This window comes from Crinia signifera, chromosome 8, assembly GCF_055691185.1.
Source record: "Crinia signifera chromosome 8, ASM5569118v1, whole genome shotgun sequence".
Taxonomy (NCBI): Eukaryota; Metazoa; Chordata; class Amphibia; order Anura; family Myobatrachidae; genus Crinia; species Crinia signifera.
Genome location: NC_139224.1, coordinates 72,373,459 through 72,394,806, shown reverse-complemented (window position 1 = coordinate 72,394,806; position 21,348 = coordinate 72,373,459). Strand labels below are relative to the sequence as shown.

Genomic DNA, 21,348 nt, shown 5'->3' with positions numbered 1-21,348 from the left:
GGTGGCGTTAAAAAATGTGGGGGCCATTTCACACTTTACGGTGACTATTTGGCCTCTGTGGGCCATTTAACATTGTTTCCTATGGAAAAATCGTGTCAATTGAGGCATTTAACAGTCAAATCGGGTCCATTGAGAAATTTAACATTGATCTCTATGGGAAATCGCGGGCATCGCGTCGCGGCCGTTTTTAAGTGCATTCAATGCCCGCGATGACCGCGATTTCTGATCTAGTGGCGCCGTGAAAGTAAAGAAGTACTGCAGATTTTTATGTACCCGCGATTTACCCGCGATGACCGCGATTTTTACCCCCGACGCCCGCGATTTCAATCGCTGGCGCCCATCTAGGTAAAGAGTACCGAATTGAGCAACAATTGTTGCATGTGTGCAAATAAGAGGACTCTGTATACTGTGTGAGCAGCGGAATTCTCAACCACTGTATATGTAACTTTCATAAAGAAACATAATACAAGTGTTGCACTCTGTTATTATTATATTAGTCAGGTCACAGCGTCCCATGTATTTAATTGTGTGGAATCGATAGCAACCATGTGCTTCTAGTGGATTGTGGGACACATATACACTGACTATCTATTATAGCAGGGGATGACACATTACTATATAATTTAATTTAACTGACCCGTTTCTTTGTAGCTAACTGCTACTGCTCATAAGTTGTATATTTAGCTGTAACAGACAAGCACAGTACATACAGAGAAATCACACACAAATATAAATTAGAGTAATGAGAAGTCTTTGCTCTTATAAGAGCATTTTATCAGACACACTGCAGTATTCTCTCAAGAGATTAGACCTCACACGGATGGAGTGCGTCGGAAGACGCCACACAATCTGTGCGCACACCTAATCACCTCCTCCCACTCCCGTGTCCAAGACTTCTCTCGCGCTGACCCCTGCACTGGAACAACCTCCCACCACGCATCAGGCTTTCTGATTCCCTTACCCTCCTTCAAGCGCTCCCTCAAAATCCGCTTCTTCCGACTAGCCTATCCCTCCTCCTCCTAACATCTTTCGCTCCTCCATCCGTTCCTACTTATCCTATTGTTTTTCGTTCGTCCGCCCACCTCCTTTTAGTCTGTTAACTCTTGTGAGTAGAGCCCTCCTTCTTCACATACTCACCCTACCTCCTTACCTCACCAGCGTTCCTGCCCTGTTCTTTCCTTCCTTTACTTAATTTTCAGTCTCCTTGACAATTTCGACACCTACTTCAGAATTGATACTGATTTTAGTTCTACCAGCTATACCCCTATTTATGCTGTATTTTATCAACGCACCCTGTATGTTAACTTGTAATTTGTTTTTAATTTTGCCATGTATAGCGCTGTGGACACTTTGTGGCGCCTTATAAATAAACAAACTACTACTATGAGCAGTAGCAGTTAGCTACAAAGAAACGGGTCAGTTTAATTAAATTATATAGTAATGTGTCATCCCCTGCTATAATAGATAGTCAGTGTATATGTGTACCACAATCCACTAAAAGCACATGGTTGCTATCGATTCCAGACAATAAAATACATGGGATGCTGTGACCTGACTAATATAATAATAACAGAGGGCATCACTTGTATTATGTTTCTTTATAAAGGTTAGATATACAGTGACTGACACTTCCACTGCTCACACGGCATACAGAGTCCTCTTATTTGCACAAATGCAACAATTGTTGCTCAATTGTTTCAATGAGATACACAAACTTAAATTGAAATACAAGTGAAACACTGATTAATAAAGAGATTTATGAGTAGGACATAATAATACATATCCAATGATTGGCTGGGAAGCACATACATGTAAATAATTAATTGGATGGTATTAAGGAGATGCATATAACTCTATTATACTGCACTGATAAAGTGATTACACGGAAGCACACACACACACAGTCCTTTTAACTATTTGTGATGTTTTGTCCCATTTATGTGTATGTATGTGTGTTTTTTACCCTAATTCCTAATAAAGGTGACATTTTAGGACTGATTTCATTTCTTATGGTGCACTATGAAGTGACAAACGTTTCTCTATTTGATGATTGTGTATTTATCTTTGTCCAGTGGTAGCACACCCCAACAATCTTCAATATACCAATAAGTGAATTTGAAAGAGATAAATCGGGGGGCCTTTAACATACATACACCCAACAAAAGGGTATACAGAACTATTACTGTTCTTGTGTGACAGACCAACCACCTCGAAGTCTCTCCATTAAGAGAAGGCCAATTGCATGAATCAAATACCTTTGTGTAATAGGTGTATCAGGGTCAGGCATTACTTGGTCTGTATGTGAGGGAGAAGCAGGCTGGGTAGTGCGATCTGAAATTTCAGAGACCTCAGACAGCGCATCTTGCTGGTGATGCAAGAGAGGAGCTGAAGGCAGCATGGTGGAGTCAGAGCAGGTGCCATCTTGGTCAGGTAGGAGCGATGATCCTTCTACCGCTGCTGGTGCTGTCTGTGTCCCGGCATCATGGTGAGGAACTTCTCCTTATGACATGTGCAGCATCTGGCAGCTGAGGGAGCGAGGGCGGCTGAGTGTGGAGGCTAGAAAGCCTTGTTAACAATGATTTGGCTGGCAGGTCACAGAGCTCTAGGCACTTGAGCTTGCCACTCATCCAGCAGCCGGAACCGGAAGCTTAATTTATATGTACTTTATGTGTTACATATATTTATTCACCACAGTATCCTACCATGTCTATATGAAACATGCAATTACCTGCAGATCTATAAATAGATATATCATCATATTTCCAAATCCACAAGCATTGCCTCCATCAGACCCAAGTACAATAACCTATTGCTATATGAATTATTTCATAATATGTCCTTACACTTACATCCGGGGGGGCCGGGGATGGATGGACGCACATGGAGCTCCGGCTCCCATCACCGGAGCTCCCATCCCGTCCCCCCTGGAGAAGTGGAGGGGGGAGATCCTTCACTGTGCGAGGGAGAGGAGGCAGACGAGAGAAGAATTGGTGGAGGACGGAGGGGCAAACGGAGGGAATCGCCCCCACCAGCCTGGAGACGCACACCCCATCACCACGTGGAGGAGAGGAGGCGAAGACGGAGGGAGCGGATGACTCCTGTTCCCTGACACCCTGCGCCGTACGGTAGGACTCTGTTCCCCGGGCCCCCATGCTTAGGTGTGCGGCTGGTGGCTAGGCGACACCAGCTCATCCCCTCCTCCTCCTGGGCCCGAACCTCTCACCTTGTTAGACCACAGCTGCTATGTCCAGCCAAAGCATCAGAGACCGCCTCATGGCAGCACAGTACAGAGTCACCAGCTCCAAGATCATCTGCAAGGCCACCACCCACGAGATCCTGGACCCTAAGAAGAACCCCCCCCCCCCCCCCTGGAGACATCATCACGCAGCCAGAGGAGGACACATGCCTTTGCCACAGCACCACCGCATGTGCACCCAGGTGGGTGTGGAGGGAAGCACCCCTGGGACAGGCATCCGGAGGACACCCCCTGCTGCTGCAGCAGTACAGCAAGATCCCCTGGCCGCACAAGCACCCAGCATGCCCTGTTTTTGCAGGCTCTAAGAACTCCTATGGACCCCATCTACTAGCCCACGGCCTCACTGACTGACTGTCCTTCATCCCCTCTCCCTGCGCTGCATGCTGGCTCCCCCACCCCCAGCTTAGCTCCAGTCAGGACCCCGACAGGCATACCACCCCCCCCCACCACCCCCACAGTCTAAGGCTCCATCCTGTTGTGTTGTAGGGGAGATGGCCTGTTGAGCCCTTCTGCTACTGCCCGTGACCAGCATGACCAAGATGGCACCGCTAATGGCTGCCTAGGAACTGTGCCTAGGAACTGTGCCACTCAGCCATACTGTATGTACCCACATGTCTCACCTGTCACATACACTGCATAGCAACCTATAAACGTACTGTCTCTGCTTGTATTGTTACCTGCCTGGCTGTTGCTATGACCAGTGGTGCCGCTGATGGCTTACCTATGTATTCCCTCGCCTCTATGGCTTTGCCCTTTACAGTATATGTCAGGTATGGAGAACCTCCGGGCTTCCAGCTGTTGTTGAACTACACATCCCAAAATGCCCTGCAACAGTTTTAAGATTGCCAAATAGCAAAACTGTAGCAAGGAATGCTGGAATGTGTAGTTCAACAACAGCTGGAGTGCCGAAGGTTCCCCATACCTAGTATATGTTCTACTTATGGATCCCCGCCATTAGCATTTCTCTAAGCTCCTCCTTTCCTTCTCACTGTATTCTCACATTTTCTAGTGCATTTAGCTTGTGCAGTTTGATTCCAACATTTTAAATCTACAACTTTTAAATTGCTTTTGAGACTTAGAAAAACAGAACATGATTTTTGTGGAAATCTGGAATGTCAGGTTATTCAAATTTATTAGAATTGTACCTCACACTAGTTTAAAAGGTTCAGCATAAGGAAATTAAGAACACACACACACACTTACTTTACACTGGTGTATTGCATTGTTACAAGTTGTGAGGTGCCATCTTTCTCATCTGGTTTCTACATGATATAATAAAAAAAAAATACTTATTAAATATGCATATACATTTACACCAAGCAGGACCAATAAAAAGAATAATATATATTATTAACCTGGTGCAAGCAGCACAAATTCTACTGTATGTAGCCAATTATCAGACCTGATCATTCTGCTTAGACTAATGAAAACAATAGCTATTAGAAGTTTTGACTTACCGCTTATTTGCAACAAGTTTAAGCTTAAGAACTAGCTCTCGGGGGCGTGGCCTAGCGGTGAAGGAGAGAGGACGCTACTTACAGAGCTCCTGCTCAATACCCCCCAAAAAAAAGCAAAGTGCGCCCGATCTGGTGCCCTCATAGCCTGCCTATACACCTACCTGCCTGGTAGGGACCCGCCGACCTGAGGACCCCAGCGCTGCGGAGCCGGGGGTGGAGGAGATTCCGCCCTGCGGGTTGCGGCCTGGGACCTCGAGTGAAGCCGCGGCCTCAATTTCAGCAGCGACCCGGCGGCTGAGCTCCGGAACGCGCGCGCCACGAGGATCTGCCATCGGGGAGGTTCTGCTGGCTCTGGAGGGTAGGCAGAGGCTCTCCCCACCTGACCCGACGGGTCTCTCCTGCCAAGGAGTGCCTGGGAGTTCGTGGGCGGCTGGAAGCTGCGGGCTCTCCTCTCTTAGCACTGCCGCGGCGGCCATCTTGGAAACGGCCGGCGGAGCACAACAGCCCTGAGGTGAGCGACTAATCCCACATCCACTACCCCAGGAAAGGTTCGCCCTGAGCCCAGGTGGGGATCCCTGATTAACAGCTGACACCTGGATATTACAGGTAGCCTTCCCAGTTAATAAACTGGATAGAGTCTCAGCCCCTCAACTCATTTATAGGCCCCCAAGTGTAGTGTAGTACACCCTTACAGTATTTACTGCACCTCCAAACACCTGCCGCATCCCCAATACATACACCTGGGGATAGCTGGTGGTACCTGGAGAACATATTGCAGAGAAAATATCATTTCTGCACCAGCCTGTCCTTTTCCATTCCCAACCTGTTGAACAGTGAGCTTAGAGCTCCATCCTGTGGGCAAACGCAAAACTACATCTGCAGAGTCTTTCCCAGCTATTAAAGCCTGATAAGAAGACAGCAACAGACTTTCGGCCCTAAACATAGCCTCTAGAACCCCCGCTTGACCTCTCCCCTTGCTGCCCTTCTCTGAAGCTGCCCCCTAGCCATCGAGGAGCTGACTTACGCTCTCTGCTGCCAAACACAGACTCTGACAGTGAAGACCCAATCACCTGAGGCACACAGACAAACAGAGAACCGCCACTGAGGGGCAAAAGTAGAGGCTATTAGGTATCATTAAAAACAACTGCCTACAACAACAAAAACTACCGAAATATAACTAACTCACTCACTGCACCTACAACAAGTGGACAGCCTCACTGCTGAGATCCGCCTAAGGGTGCCAGAACCACTACACTGGCACAGGAGACACGCCACGGCTGCATTCCCACCCCCCTGATCTAATCCAATTAAAGCTTATGTCAGATACAGACCGCACAAAGTTCTGACTCACTACGTGGACTTCCTTAACATATCACAACCAAAAAAAAAAAAGAGGTTAGCTGCACGGCCTCCTGCTGCTGGTCGGAGGGGCTGTGTGGTGGCCTTACCAAAACCATCCTGATACTCTCGAACACAACCAACGCGGACAATCTGCTTTCCACCCATTGCCTTTGATCACCAACATGGAAAGATTTGTGGCTAAGCCGCAACGATCCCAGAAAGGTAGCCAACAGGGTAAAGGACGAGGGAGGGCGACTGCATCCCAGTCCTCCCCTAACTCCCCAATGTCGGGACAGGAAGAGGACCCCGATATAACCATCTCTCCGGCCATACCTCAACTAACGACACAAGAAATGACGACCATCCTGGCGACATTATTAGATCAAAAACTAACGCCAATCAAAGAGTCGATAGACTCCGCCCTCACTCAGCTGACGCAACATACTCAGAGGCTAACAGAGGCAGAACAGAGAATCTCTGACCTGGAGGATGAACTGGAGAAGTCAAAGGCAATGCTAACGCAGCAGGAGAAGCTGGTAAATACTATCCATGACAAGCTTGAAGATCTGGAGAACAGAAACAGAAGAAATAATGTACGCATCATAGGCCTACCAGAAACTGTCAAAAATTTTGAGCTTATGCCGCTAGTATCAGAATGGTTACCTAGAGAATTGGGATGTGTTCCACAGGAAGGCACCTTAATGGTGGAAAGAGTTCACCGCATAGGACCAGACAGACAGACCAACAAGGATCGTCCTAGACCGGTCATCATGAGAATACTAAATTACGCAGACAAAGTCCGCTTACTTGACGCATACAGAAAATGCAAAGAACTACGGTACCAAGGAGCCAAAATATTACTGTTTCAGGACTTTTCTTTCCTGGTAGCTTCTCAAAGGAGGGAGTTCGCCCCAGCATGCAAGGCTTTATTTGACATGGGCCGCAAATTTGCCCTACTATATCCGGCAAGGCTTCGAGTACTGCATGAGGGCCGACCTTACTTCTTGGACACCCCCCTGGCCGCAAAAAATTTCATAGATTCCCTCAAGGATGAATCTGCTTCCCGCATGTCCGACGCAGATTGACTTTAAAGGACACAAAGACCCTACAGTAATATATCCTTTTCTGACAACTGTTTTCAGGTTTCAAAATAGAATAGAATATTACATGCTCCAATGGTTTTCTATCTATTGTATTCTCATACCATGTTTCTTACCCAACATGTATGCCCCGACATCCACATGTCTGGGTACACATTTGCAACACTTAGTGCCTTGCTGCAATCTCATGCAGCACACTCGGTCGCACTGTTGGTTCCAAAAATTACTTAAAATAGTTTGGTTAATGTTTTATTGCATTGCGCTTGTGAAATGTTATTTACTTACAGGTACATTGGTTTACTATATAATTCCTATCTTGTTCCTCAGCTCGCTCGCTGGGACGGGCAGGGGAACCAACACTAGACACAACTCTAGATTGACTAAACCTAAAATGGGTATAGGATAGAAATGACAGCTACATCTAATAGCTCCACTAGAGTACAACGTTCCCTAAAATTTATCTCATGGAATGTGGAAGGGCTTAACTCACCCATTAAAAGACGCAAGATATTGACCCACTTAAAAAAGATCAAGCCTGACATAGTGTTTCTCCAGGAAACTCACTGGAAAATAGGGGATCCCAATGTGATACGAGATACCTGGGTGGGCGAATTCAGGGCTGCTTCCTACACCTCAAAACGTAGAGGTGTACTGATTCTCTTTCGTAAACACCTTCCCTGTACAATTAGAGATGTATGGACAGATCCTGAGGGACACTTTATCTTCTTAAAGGTCTTACTATCTGGCTCAGTATATACGTTGGTGGACACATACGCCCCGGGTAGTCAACACAAATTATTTTTTACAAGGGTCTACTCCAAACTACTACAGTGGGCGGAAGGGGAAATTATCATGGGCGGAGACTTTAACTGCGTACAAAATAAGGGACTAGACAGATCTACGGGAGCTGGAGAGGACGGAGCGGGAGGGGATAACACCCCCACAAACATACTAACTAATAACCTAAACCTCTGTGACCCCTGGAGATGCCGTTATCCAGTATCCAGGGAATACTCTTTTTACTCACACCCCCATCATTCCTCATCTAGAATAGATTACTGGCTGATCTCAAAACAGCTTTATCACAAAGTCCTAGATTCTGGGATCTACCCTATCACTTTATCTGACCACGCTCCAGTGTGGTTAACACTATCATTAACGGACCCGATCATGACATCATACAACTGGAGGTTCCCCTCTTACTTAATCAACTCCACTGACTTTAAAACCCACTTGAAACAAGCGATCACTTTTTATCAGAGAGATAACGCAGAGCACGAGCAGGATATTAACTTATTTTGGGCGGCGGCCAAACCGGTAATCAGGGGACAGGTCCTGGAATATGTGGCCAGGAAACGTAAAAAATTAAATAGTGCCATGGAGATATGTAGCTCCAGACTGACAGAGGCCTATGATGCCCTTTTATTAAATGACTCTGATGAAACATTGGCCTCATATCGGGCAGCCAAACAAGCTTACGATACATTGAGTACGGAAAAGGCCCAGTATACATATAACTCCCAACGTAACAAATATTTTCGGGGCTGTAATAAATCTGGGAAATTACTGGCCAACCTGGTACGTATCCACTCCACCCCATCTCAGATTCTCCAAATACAGTCCCCTCAGGGGTCTCTACTAGAGAACCCACGGGACATTCTACAAACTTTTCAAGAATACTATAAACAACTTTACTCAGCCCCACCTGACGCCCCTATAGAGGGGTATGATTTTCTTAAATCAGCTAATTTACCAGAGCTCACAGTGGAGGAAAGGGAAGCGCTAATATCCCCTGTCACGGATCTCGAACTCTCGCCCCTCATTAAGTCACTAGCAAAGGGCAAATCCCCAGGTCCTGATGGTTTTGGGGCTGAATTTTACCAAATAACTCATGATCAGATACTCCCCCATCTAACCTCCTTATTTAATTCCATGCTTTCAGGCAACTCCCCCCCAGATGGCTCTACTGAAGCTAGGATAGTGATATTCCCCAAACCTGGAAAAGACCCCTTGAAGGTACAATCATACAGGCCAATCTCTTTACTGAACCAGGATCTAAAACTTTTCACTAAATTACTTGCTCAAAGGCTACAGAACATTTTACCTAGAATCCTCCACCCGGCTCAAAATGGCTTCGTAAGGGGGCGAACTTCTGTACATAATGTGAGAACGTTAATAGCCGCAATGCATAGGGCTCAACAGCTCTCTGCCAGAGACACTATTATAGTCAGCTGCGATGCCGAAAAGGCGTTTGATAGAGTTTCCTGGCCGCACATTCTTAGGGTCCTCCAGACACAGCAGTTTGGAGATGGATTCATGAATGTATTCCGTATGTTATACACCGGCCCCACCGCACACATAACGGTAAATGGCCTAAACTCCACAAACTTTTCACTAAGCAGGGGGACACGCCAAGGATGCCCACTCTCGCCACTACTTTTTAATTTGGCCCTAGACCCACTAATCAGAGTCTTTTTCAAGGAAAAAACTTGGAGAGGTGTCCCGATTGGAAGGGCCGAGATAAAAGCATCAGCTTTCGCTGATGATTTATTGTTATATATAAGCAATCCAAAGGTGGCCTTAGTGGGCATACAACAAATTATGGCAGACTTTCATAAAGTATCTGGATTCCTAATAAACTTTGACAAAACCGAGGCACTAGCATTATATCCTGAGGCTACACAGGGATGGACCTATCAGTTCCCATTTCGATGGGCACGTGACCATTTAACATATCTAGGTTTGAAATTTCCTAAACAAGTATCCGACATATACTCGACTAATTACACACACTTTATCTCCCAGCTGAAGGCAGATTTTACAAAGTGGCAACACTTACCTCTCTCTTATTTAGGTCGCTGCCAATTATACAGAATGATTTCCTTTCCACGCCTTCTCTACCCAGTCCAGATGCTGCCATATCTTATAAATAAACATGATGCCATGTTAATCAATAGAGCCCTCACGAAATTCATATGGGCAGGCAAACGCCCAAGAATTGCACTATTTAAGCTGCAACAACCCTTATCCTTAGGAGGTATCAACCTCCCTAATATTCAGGAATATGCATTAGCCTCTAATGTTAGATATGTTCTGGACTGGATACGGGGGACTAACCACTATGTTGACCTGGCCACAGACCAGGCATTTCTCCCAACCTCCTCACTTGTCACTCTCCTACATTCCCCAATGGGGACTATTGAACATGCCGTAAAAACCAACCCCCTATTGTTTACCCCTTACACGGCCTGGAGATCTATTAGACAGCGATCTAAATTATGCAGTACACACTCTTTATTCTTACCCCTAACCAATAACAGAGCTTTTCAGGAAGGTAATCCAGACGTGATTTATGAAAGATGGTACAAACAGGGTTTACGACTGACATATCAGTTCCTTAATTCAGATCATACTACAATGGTCACACTTTCGGCTTTGAGGGAAAAGTTCCCAAATATTGACATCCCAATGTTCGCATATTTCCAGGTCAGAAGCTATATTACAAAGGCGATATCCACCTTACCAAAGACTGAATTCACCAATACCTTTAATAACCTGATAATGTCAAGTGAGGGCAGGTCAATATCAACCTCATCACTATACGATCTTCTTAGAAAGAAAATAGACCTCACGGTTAACACCACGGGACTATCTAAATGGCAAGACACATCTCCGGGCCTTGGCACTTTAGATGTGATTAGACTTACAGTTAGTCTTAATAAGCAGATGGTCTCGGCATCTTATGCAGAAATGCAATACAAAATTCTTCACAGGGCGTATTACACCCCTAAACTCAGATATATAACTGGAATATCGGACAACTCTAACTGTTTTAAATGTGCCGAACCAGATGCAGAGATTACTCACTGTCTCTGGTCTTGCAGGGTGGTACAGGCCTTTTGGAACGAAGTGCAGACCTACATTTCGAATACCTTACTCATTACGTTTAAAATTACTATGCCCTGGGCTCTGTGGAACTATTACGCCTCACCACTTGTTCCCAAACTCACTATAGGCACACGACTCCTACTAGCTAGAATTGCCACAGCAGCAAAGAAAACCATTCTTTCAAGATGGATTCATGCTGAGAATATTTCGCTCACTCTATTTATGCCCAGGTTAATGTATATGTTCCAAATGGATTGGGTTGAATGCATGATAGACGTAGAGACCAGGGCCCCAAAATTTTTTTATATATGGCTACCTTACATAGCCACACTCCCGGCTGCTGAAAAAGACACCATAAGGAAAATTGTTTACTGGTCAACTTGGTATAACACGTCTATCTTAGAGGCAGGCACCCCCCCCTTCTAGTGGCTTGCCATAGATATTAAATTAGCTATCGTACCATACTCTACAACATGACAAGTACTCAGATAAATGACATTTCTATACCTTATAAACGTATGTAAATGCACAATGTACCTGTATTCCTATGATAATACTGTTGAATGTATACGAAACACACGCAATGCAATGTTTATTGTATTTCTTCTCTTGCAAGTTTAATAAAGATATTTAAAAAAAAAAAAAAAGAACTAGCTCTCAGTTTAAATCAACTTTTTCTAAACAATTGAAAATCAATGTACTTCTTATTCAGACGATTTCAATACTCTGCTACTTGATTTGATCTTTTTTCCATGAGCCCAGAAATATTTATCTATAAATCCAATAGTGCCGGGAGGGAGCTTCCGGACCTATTAAAGTCCGACTAATGTATTTTCGCAATATTTTGACATAGCAATGTCAGCTATGAAAACAGCATCTCGCAGGCGCACTTTAGTCAGAAAAAGTCGGTTCTTGTGTCTGGACGTGAATACCAGCATTTCCAGACATAACAGCAAGCTGATTTGAAGAGCTCCAGGCGCTCCCTACTGGCACTATTTACAGCATGTGGAGTAGAATCAGCCCCACAAACCACAATCCGTTGTCACCCATGAAAAACCATAGGCTGAATAGATTACATGCAATTTGGCCACCTTTTATGCAATTGTGGTAATCAATCGCATAAAAAGCAGGCAAATTGCATTCATTTGACAGAAGGACCAATGTGATGAGTGGTCCTGTGTGCATCGCGGTGGGTGCAGAAGCAATCTGCAGTATCACAGCCAAGCCAGGAAGGCTTGGCTGGGATCTTATGCAATATACCATAAGCAAAAGGACCGCTTATGATATATCGCAAGTGATCCTGTCATCCGGGAAGGTCATGGGGGCCTTACAGGGGAGAAGTTGCCCTAGTGTATGTCTGCTTTAGACACAAACTAGATACTATGGTGTTTTACTCAAATATATTTTATTGAACTGCTTTTTGTCACATTGATTTCATTAATATAACACCACAAACATTTGGTTTCTATACAGTATCTATCCATCTACCTCTCTATCTATAGTGGCAGGAACAGCAAACTAGCACATGAGGGTAGGATGTATTGGGAATCACTGACTGATCAGCAGCACCTGATGCTTCCTGTTATACGTGTATTCAAGACAGAAGTTTGGAGTAACAAATGGCAGTTAATGCCTGCACATAAGGCATATCAGGTTTCCTCCAACCCCCCCCCCCCCCCACTGCATCTTTTTGTTATACTTACCTCGTCTGCCCTGTGTCCACAACGGCCATCGCAATCCTCTTCAGCGGCATCCCTGGTCCCAGGGATGCATTGCGTGGGTGCGCCGGTGACATCACCGACGCACCTGTGCAATGCATCCTTGGGAACAGGAATGCAGCTGAAGAATATTCCGATGGCAGTTGTGGACACCTAGGGGACGAGGTAAGTATATAAAAAAAATATACGGTATGGGGATGGTGGAAACAACAAAAATATATTCTAGACACCAGATTGTGTATGGTGTTACATTGATGTGTCTACATATATCTATGCTCTGTGCATTACAAATCATGCTACACATAGGGCCTTATTCTGATTCTATCGCTCCCCCGCTTGTTCACAAACGCTGGAGCAAGCAGGCACAGGGAACTGCTAAACATCCATTCACAGCCATGCAGAGGGGGGTGCTTCATCAATATGCAAAGCTGCGAAATTCACGGACCAGAACAAGTTATAATATAATAATAGTGCATTAGTATTACTTAGTAGTGGCATGCATCTTTGTGTGCAACTTTTTACGTTACAATGCATCTTATTTGCAAAATGGTGCAAATAGGATGCACCCCTTTGCTAATTAAAATGACATGCAGGATGCCTCTATTCCAGGGCTGGGCAACACCGGCCCTCCAGATGTTAATGAACTACACATCCCAGGATGCTTTGCATTAGTTTTGCTATGTGGCCATGCTGAAACTGATGCAAGGCATGCTGGGATGTGTAGTTCATCAACATCTGTAGGGCCGGTGTTGCCCAGCCCTGCTCTATTCTGTGTGTAACTGTGGCTATTATTGCATATGAAATGCTGTGTAAAAGCATTTTACTAGACAGCAAAATAACCTAGGATTTCGTACGCATATAGTTGGCAGGCATGCTGCATATTATTTTAATCCACAGAAGTTGCTAATGCACTGGTATATGATTAAGTAACACTGTAATGGTGAAAGTCACACACAAAGATATCCAGTGCTACCTAGTCTTCTAGAAGGGCTGTTTATAGAATAAGGGGGACAGATGTATAAGGACACAACTGTACATACTATGAAACATATGTAACAGGTACAAGGTTGTACATTATTTTACAGGTTTAACATATTGGCCCTTATTCAGATATGATCGCAGTACACATTTGTTCTCAAAATGGGCAAAACCAGGTAGGTAGGGCAGATGTAACATGTATTACATAGTTACATAGTAGGTGAGGCTGAATAAAGACTTGCGTCCATCTAGTTCAACCTATGTATAGAGATAGTTAGATTTGTGTGAGTTATTTTGTTTCTGTGCAGGGTAAATACTGGCTGCATTATTTTTACACTGCAATTTAGATTTCAGTTTCAACACACCCCACCCAAATGTAATGCTCTCTGCACATGTTACATCTACCCCCACCTGCTGTGCACATGGTTTTGCCCCTTTTGAGAAAAAAATAATTGTACTGTAATCAGATCTGAATAAGGGCCTTTGTCAGGAATACACAACTAAGTGTATCACATATGATCATAGTGTTCATTCAAGCACCCTGCCTCTTTCAAAACCTGTGCATTTCCTCTTCCCTGCCTGCGGGTGTCACTCTCTGCTGTGGTGCTTCTAGCACAGGTCTGGTCTGCATATCCATGCTGAAACATAGACCACACTGTGCTAGAAGCACCACAGCAGGGAGCAACACCCCAGGCAGGGAAGAGGAATGCACCATGTACCATGCAAGGGGATGTGTATGAGAACACATCCCCTTGCATGCAGCCGAAGGGGAGAGAAATCATTCAATGACTGCCGAGCATCTGATGATTTCTCTCCCCTTCAGAAATAAAAGTCAGTCGAAACAGACTTTTATTTCCATTGGTGTCCGCCGAAGATGGGGCAGACGCTGACATCATGTGATGTCAGCTGCCCACCATCGGCAAGCAATGGTCCGCACACATTCCCAAGGGAATGCCTAACTTTTTCATAGGGAAGCCCATACACCCCACTGGGTTTTCCCCTGATGATGACCCCCTCCCTCCCTTACCCACAAGGTGATTGCACAGGAGGGCAGCACATGAGCATAATCGCGCATGCGCAGTCCCCAAAACATGGGAACAGGGCTGAATTCGCTTCATTGCGAGTGAAGCGGAATCACCCCCATTATTCTTACATTTTCTGCATATAAAATAATATGAGGAGGGTATGGGTCATAGGGTTGACATGCATTGGGTCGACCACTGAAGGTTGGCATGCATCAAAGTCGACAGGATATTAGGTCAACGTGGGTTTTTTCGCAGTATTGTATCCCGAATGTCGACACAGTTGACATGGACACTAAATTAAGTACACTGCTGTGTTTGCCATGCTTCGGGTCTGATGCCTCGCTACGCTCTGCACCATATTTTATTCTCCACCCAACACGCCCTAGTGGATGTTAGGGCATGAAATTTCGCCTGTTGGCACGCCGACTTGTGACCTAATGATCTGTTGTCCTAACCCCATGTCAACTTTCACGTGTGTCGATCTTGATGCATCTCGACCTTCAGTGGTCGACCGAGTGATGGTATCCCATAGGAGGAATAGTTGTGAAGCCTGATTTCTGTGTCAGCTGCCATTTCCTGTGTGTGAATGTACTGTATGAATACGGTTTGGTGAATTCAACGCTATTCAATCTGAGAAGTTTAGAAAGGTTTGTGAAAATGATGCCAGTATAATCCCTGAGGCTGGGTGATGGCATCCTAGCTTGTTTTGGAATATAACCACACTCCATATTCTCCACAATAAATACTGGGGTTACTTTTAAGAAAAATGTCCTACAAGCAGCGGAGTGAATTTGGTGGTGCTGTTTTTCAGAGGATTGCTTTCATTTGCTAAACTGTACAATCAGAAATGTAAGTGGTTGCTGTTTATTTTCTTAATACTGCACCTGCACTGGTTGTGCCTTATGGGTACCTATTGTCCGTCTGGATTTTGTCCTCTCCACCTCATGTCTATGGACCCAGCCACGTAGTTCTTGGTTTAACCTGTGTAATGTCAAATTGTTATTAGAATACACATATATTTTTATTTTATATTATATTATAATGTATATATACAGTATATATATAGTGTTCCCGCTAGGCTTATTTCGCGGGGCACTGCTCCCTGCCCCTTTAATAGCTGCCGAATTCCGCCTTGCGCTCTGCATAGATAATAGCAGCTGCCGCACTAGGAGCCCTGTGCGTACAGTAGCGCCATGCCGTGTAGCTTTATTACCTGTATTACAGTAATCACCATTACGTAGCACCAGAGTGTCAGAGCGGCAGCAGTGGAGACAGTGAGCGCCGGGAGATCACGGGGCAGAGGCTGGATCATCTGCCCCCCCTCCGCCGGCCACACAGACTCTGCAGCGCTGCCTCTGGGGGACTTTATGTGGGGATATAACCCGCTCCAGAGATGCTACGAAAGGAGTTACCCCTGCCAGAGGGCTGGGAGCAGGCCAGGGACGTGGACGGAAAAGACTAGTACATTGATCACAGCAACAGGACCACCAGCTGGAAAGACGCAAGAGACAGGTACAGCCAGGGGACATCTGGTACACTATCGGCGCCCCGGCAGTGCTGCCCCCCCGTACACTGAGGATACACTATCGCCGCACACACACGCCCTGCACACTATGTACCTAGCTACTGAAGCTGAGGGCTAGCAGCCGGCATAGTCTCTGTGTGAGTACAGTGATAGTCTGGCTGCTACTGTACCAGGCGCCGGGCAGTGGGCGCAGTGTCAGTGTACCAGTTGCATTGGATGCTGAGTTTCACCCATTTAACCTTATGCATTAATTATACTGTGTGTTACCGGTGTCTGGGATTAGCGTCTAGTCATATTGAGATCCCTGTAGATGGGGGTGATTTGTGCACAAGTGCTGATGGTGTGACGCTCCGGTGTCACAAGATGGTTTATATAGCATAAATGTGCTGATGGTGTGACGCTCCGGTGTCACAAGATGGTTATATAGCATAAATGTGCTGATGGTGTGACGCTCAGGTGTCACAAGATGGTTTATATAGCATAAATGTGCTGATGGTGTGACGCTCAGGTGTCACAAGGTGGATTATAAAGCATAAATGTGCTGATGGTGTGATGCTCAGGTGTCAACATTTGATTTTTTAAATTAAAATGTGCCCTCGCGATTGAAAAATGTGCCCTTCCAGTGGTCAGCACCCTGCCCTAAATTTTTTTTAGAGTGAACACACACACACACACACATATATACACACACACACATATATATATACACACACACACACACACAGACATACATATACAGACCAGGCGGTGCGGCACTTGTAACCTCTGACAATGAAACTTTCTGCGAGCCGGTATATAATCAATCAACGTTTCAAATTTTATTAATTTGTCATCATGATAAATTTTTAAACAACACTGACTTTAATATAGACAAACATAACATGTAGAGCAGCGTGGACTGGGCGGGATAGCGTGCCCGTCCTTCCGTCGTCAGGAGCAGACGTCATTCAACAGAGACAATCAGCGCCCGAGACGGAACCATCACCATGATAACATTTTTATAAACGATATTGGGATGGGGTTACTCAGCAATGTATCCATCTTTGCAGACGATACAAAACTAAGCAAAGTTATTAAAACATCAGAAGATGTCACCACGCTTCAAAAGGATCTTGCAAATCTAGAGGAATGGGCTAAAAAGTGGAAGATGAAGTTCAACGTGGATAAATGTAAAGTTATGCACCTTGGGAGACACAACCAGTGTGCTAGTTATAACTTTAGCGGAGAGGAATTGGGTATTTTAATACTAGAAAATGATCTAGGAGTCCAAATAGACAGCAAACTGGGGTGTAGTGCCCAATGTAATGTAGCAACAAAAAAGGCAAACAAAATTTTAGCATGCATTAAAAGCGGCATGGAAACTAGGGTCTCAAGGGTAATCATGCCACTGTATAAAGCATTGGTAAGACCGCACCTCGAATACGGTGTACAATTCTGGGCCCCGCACTATAAAAAGGACATCATTGAATTAGAAAAAATCCAAAGACGAGCAACAAAGCTTATTAGGGGAATGGAGAACTTAAGCTACGAGGAGAGATTAAGCAATTTGGGACTATTTACATTAGAAAAGAGACACTTAAGGGGGGACATGCTAGGAGTCTAGGACGCAAGGGCATGAGTATAGATTAGAAGAACAAAGATTTTGTTCAGCTAGAAGAAAAAATTTCTTTACAGTCAGAGCAGTCTAACTTTGGAACTCTCTCCCTGGAGAGGTGGTGTCGGCAGACACATTAAATACGTTCAAAATAAGGTTGGACAAACACCTATTGGTTAAAAACATCCAAAAGTACATATGAGAAATATAATCTGTCAATCTTTTATAAATATCCTAGGTTGAACTAGATGGACACAAGTCTTTTTTCAGCCTTACCTACTATGTAACTATGTAACCGTGTATACAAAAAACAAAGCACAAAAAAGATACCAAAAAATACCAAAAAACATGTACAACAAGATTTAAACAACATAGTAGCTAGGTATAAAGAATATATGTATACTAATAAAGGGCAAAACGAAATTAGCGAAACATAGCAAAGGAGAGCTGTTCATTTAGACCTTGGGGATGCATAACATCTAACCGGTGTATCCACTGTGTTTCTTTTTGTAATAGAAGCTGAGATCGGTTTCCTCTTCTCTTAGAAATAGGTACCTGAGGCTAGCTAAGGAATGTCCCTTTTCCAAAAAGTGACAAGCAACAGGTTGGTCACTTCACCACTGTCAATCACTTGACGAATTGAACTCCTGTGCATCGCCATGCGTTCTTTAAATTCGCAATTGGTTTTCCCGATGTAGCATAAGCTACAGGGGCAAATGATCTGATAAATAATGAATGACGAATTGCATGTGAAGTGGTGTCTAATTTTAAAGCTTTTTCCCGTATGGGGATGTGAGAATGTGTCACTTGTCATTAAAAACTGACTGGTTTGTTTGAAATGTCAGTTTTTACTAACATTTGTTTCAAATTGGGTCCCCTCGAGAAACAAGGCATGATACGTTGTTGCATAAAGGGGAGTAACTTGTCACTCTGTAGAATCGGCCAATTCATTTTCACTGTAGACATGATTTTGTTAGAGGCTGTATTTGCTTATCCAAGGGACTACATTGTCCGAATTCTCTTTAGGTTTTATATCAGATTTTATAGGTACTTGTGTACTAGCACGGCGCCCACGATATTAGGTCGCATGAAATATAATCGCATTGCATCGCATGGCATACACCCGATGCACAGCGATTTTAAATTGTATAAGCCCCCTATACAATGTTTAATTGTATAAGCACCCTAATGGGGTGGCGAGCCGAAGCGAGCCACCGAGCCCGAAGCGCGGCAAGTGCAGCGAGCCCCGCCAGTGCATGCATATTACTTTACATGTATTCCGCGTCCCCGCGTTGGGCTCGGTGTGTTCGCCAGGCTTCGGGCTCAGTAGCTCGCCACACTATATAAAATCAACTCCACGCCGATGTGGATAGTGGGGGTATCAAAAGGTCGTAGGACGCGGGCTCGCTGCGCTTCGGGTTGGCGTTGATAGTGGGGGTGCTTTTAACATACAAAGCAACCATCGCGTTTAATTAACTTATACTGTAGGGGCCACTTTTAACATGGAAAAAACCATTAGGGTGCTTATACAATTTTAAATCGCATACCATTGTATATCCGATACAATGGCATCTAATGCGATGGTATACAATTTAAAATTGTATAAAATCGCCTGCTATCGCATGGCATCGCATACCATTGCATGCCTTATGGTCTGCAATGCGATGGGCGCCGTGCTAGTACACAAGTACCATTATTATGCAGTAGCTTATACCGATCTAGTTTAAGCACTTTCTCTTTGCATTGTAATAATTCAGTTTTTTTGTAGCCTCTCTGTAATAGTTTAGCTATGAAATCGTCAAGTTGTCGGCTACATTGTAGGTCATCACTATTGATATGTCTATACCGCATCATCTGTGAATAGGGTAAACTGTTAATGAGCTTTTGTGGATGGCAATGCTGCGGTTGCAGCATAGTACTACTTGATGAAGACACTGGTTATAAGTGTGTCATCTTTGCGTCTGATGTCGACATCAATGAAATGAACGTTGGAGGAATAGACTTTAAACGTAAATTTCACTGGGCTGTCTGTTGTATTATATTTTTGTGTATAAGGTCTTTCAAATTATTGTGGGCCCCTCTCCACAAAAAAAATAAATCATCTATATAACGTTTGAAGAAAACAAAATTTAAAGCATCAGTGGGATCAGTAAAAAAGGCATCAAACTAAATGGCAAACATGTAAATATTGGCATATGATGGAGCGACTGAAGTACCCATTGCGGAGCCACGCAACTGTAAATAAAAATCATTGTTATATAGAAAAAAATTATTATGTAAAATTAAATCCATTAATAACATAATAAACTCGATTTTTTGGGGGGGTCAAAATTACTATGAGTATCCAGGAATTTTTTAAGTGCCATAAGTCCCGATGTATTTGGGATCACAGTACTATTGACGTTGATGACGTCAATGGTCGCCAGCCAACAGTCCTCAGATAATTTCATATGTGGCTGTAATTGATCTAAGAACGTGGTCGTATCTAAAAAAAAAAAAAGGAGGATTGTTTTTTTTAATTAGCGGTTGTAACAGATCATCAATGAAAGTGGCTGCCTGTTGTAACAGAAAGTCTTGAGCCGACACAATCGGGCGGCCTGGCAGTGGATTTATGCCCTTATGAACCTTTGGTAAGGTATTAAAAATGGGTACCTTTGGCGATATCGGTAACAGGATATTTCTAATTTTATCAGAGATGATTTGTTGATCAACTCCTAATTGTAGAATCTGGTTCAATTGTTTTTTGCAGGATTGCATGATAATTTTTTGTAGGTCGTGGCATCCGAGGTGTCGCATCGCTTCTTTGTGATAGTCCTCGATGTCCTAGAGCACTACCGCGCCCCCCTTGTCTAACGCAAGTATAATTAGTTTTTTATGAGCCATTAAGGACTTCAGTGCATGTCTTTCGTTTACAGAGAGGTTAGGATGTGCGGGATCTAGATGCTGTATGGTTGTCTCAATATCATGATCAATTTTCTGTGCAAATGTTTTTATAGTTGCATTGCATGAGTAAGGTTCAAACATCAATGGTGGACTGAATTTGGTGATCGCTGTCGGTATCGGACATGGCTCAATGGTAGAAGTGGATGTGGGGTTGTTAGCGAAGAATTCTTAAAGCTTCAGCTTTCGCAGAAGTTCATGTCGCTCCACTTGCCAATTGAAGTCTTCAAAGGGGACTGTGGGGATAAATGAAAGACCACGATTAAGCAGATGTTCTTCGCTATAAGATAGTTCGTATGGCGACAGGTTGAAGACTAGGGTCTTATCACTGGTGGACGGCCCGGCTTTCTTTTGCCTGTCACATTGGTGTCCTCTGTGGGTATACTTTCTCTTGCGGGGGGCGCTCTTGTCCTTGTGCCTCTGGTTCTTCTCTCTAAAGGGACTTGACTCTGAGGAAGTCTGTCACTGTCGATGTTGGAACTCTTGTGAAGTATCGGTATCAAATTGGGAAGGACGACCTTTGCCG

General features: G+C 44.3%; 1 protein-coding gene across 2 annotated transcripts in view; it reads right to left on the bottom strand.

Moving 5' to 3' along the window:
* The window catches only part of ATF6 (activating transcription factor 6), a 243,267-nt gene that overhangs the window by 68,986 nt on the left and 152,933 nt on the right, over window positions 1-21,348 (bottom strand). For both annotated transcript variants that reach the window (XM_083156669.1, XM_083156670.1), the window contains exons 12-13: window positions 15,648-15,744; window positions 4,460-4,518 (exon numbers count right to left, since the gene is read on the bottom strand). In XM_083156669.1, the coding sequence (XP_083012795.1) occupies window positions 4,460-4,518; window positions 15,648-15,744 (156 nt within the window). The remainder of the gene's footprint in view (window positions 1-4,459; window positions 4,519-15,647; window positions 15,745-21,348) is intronic.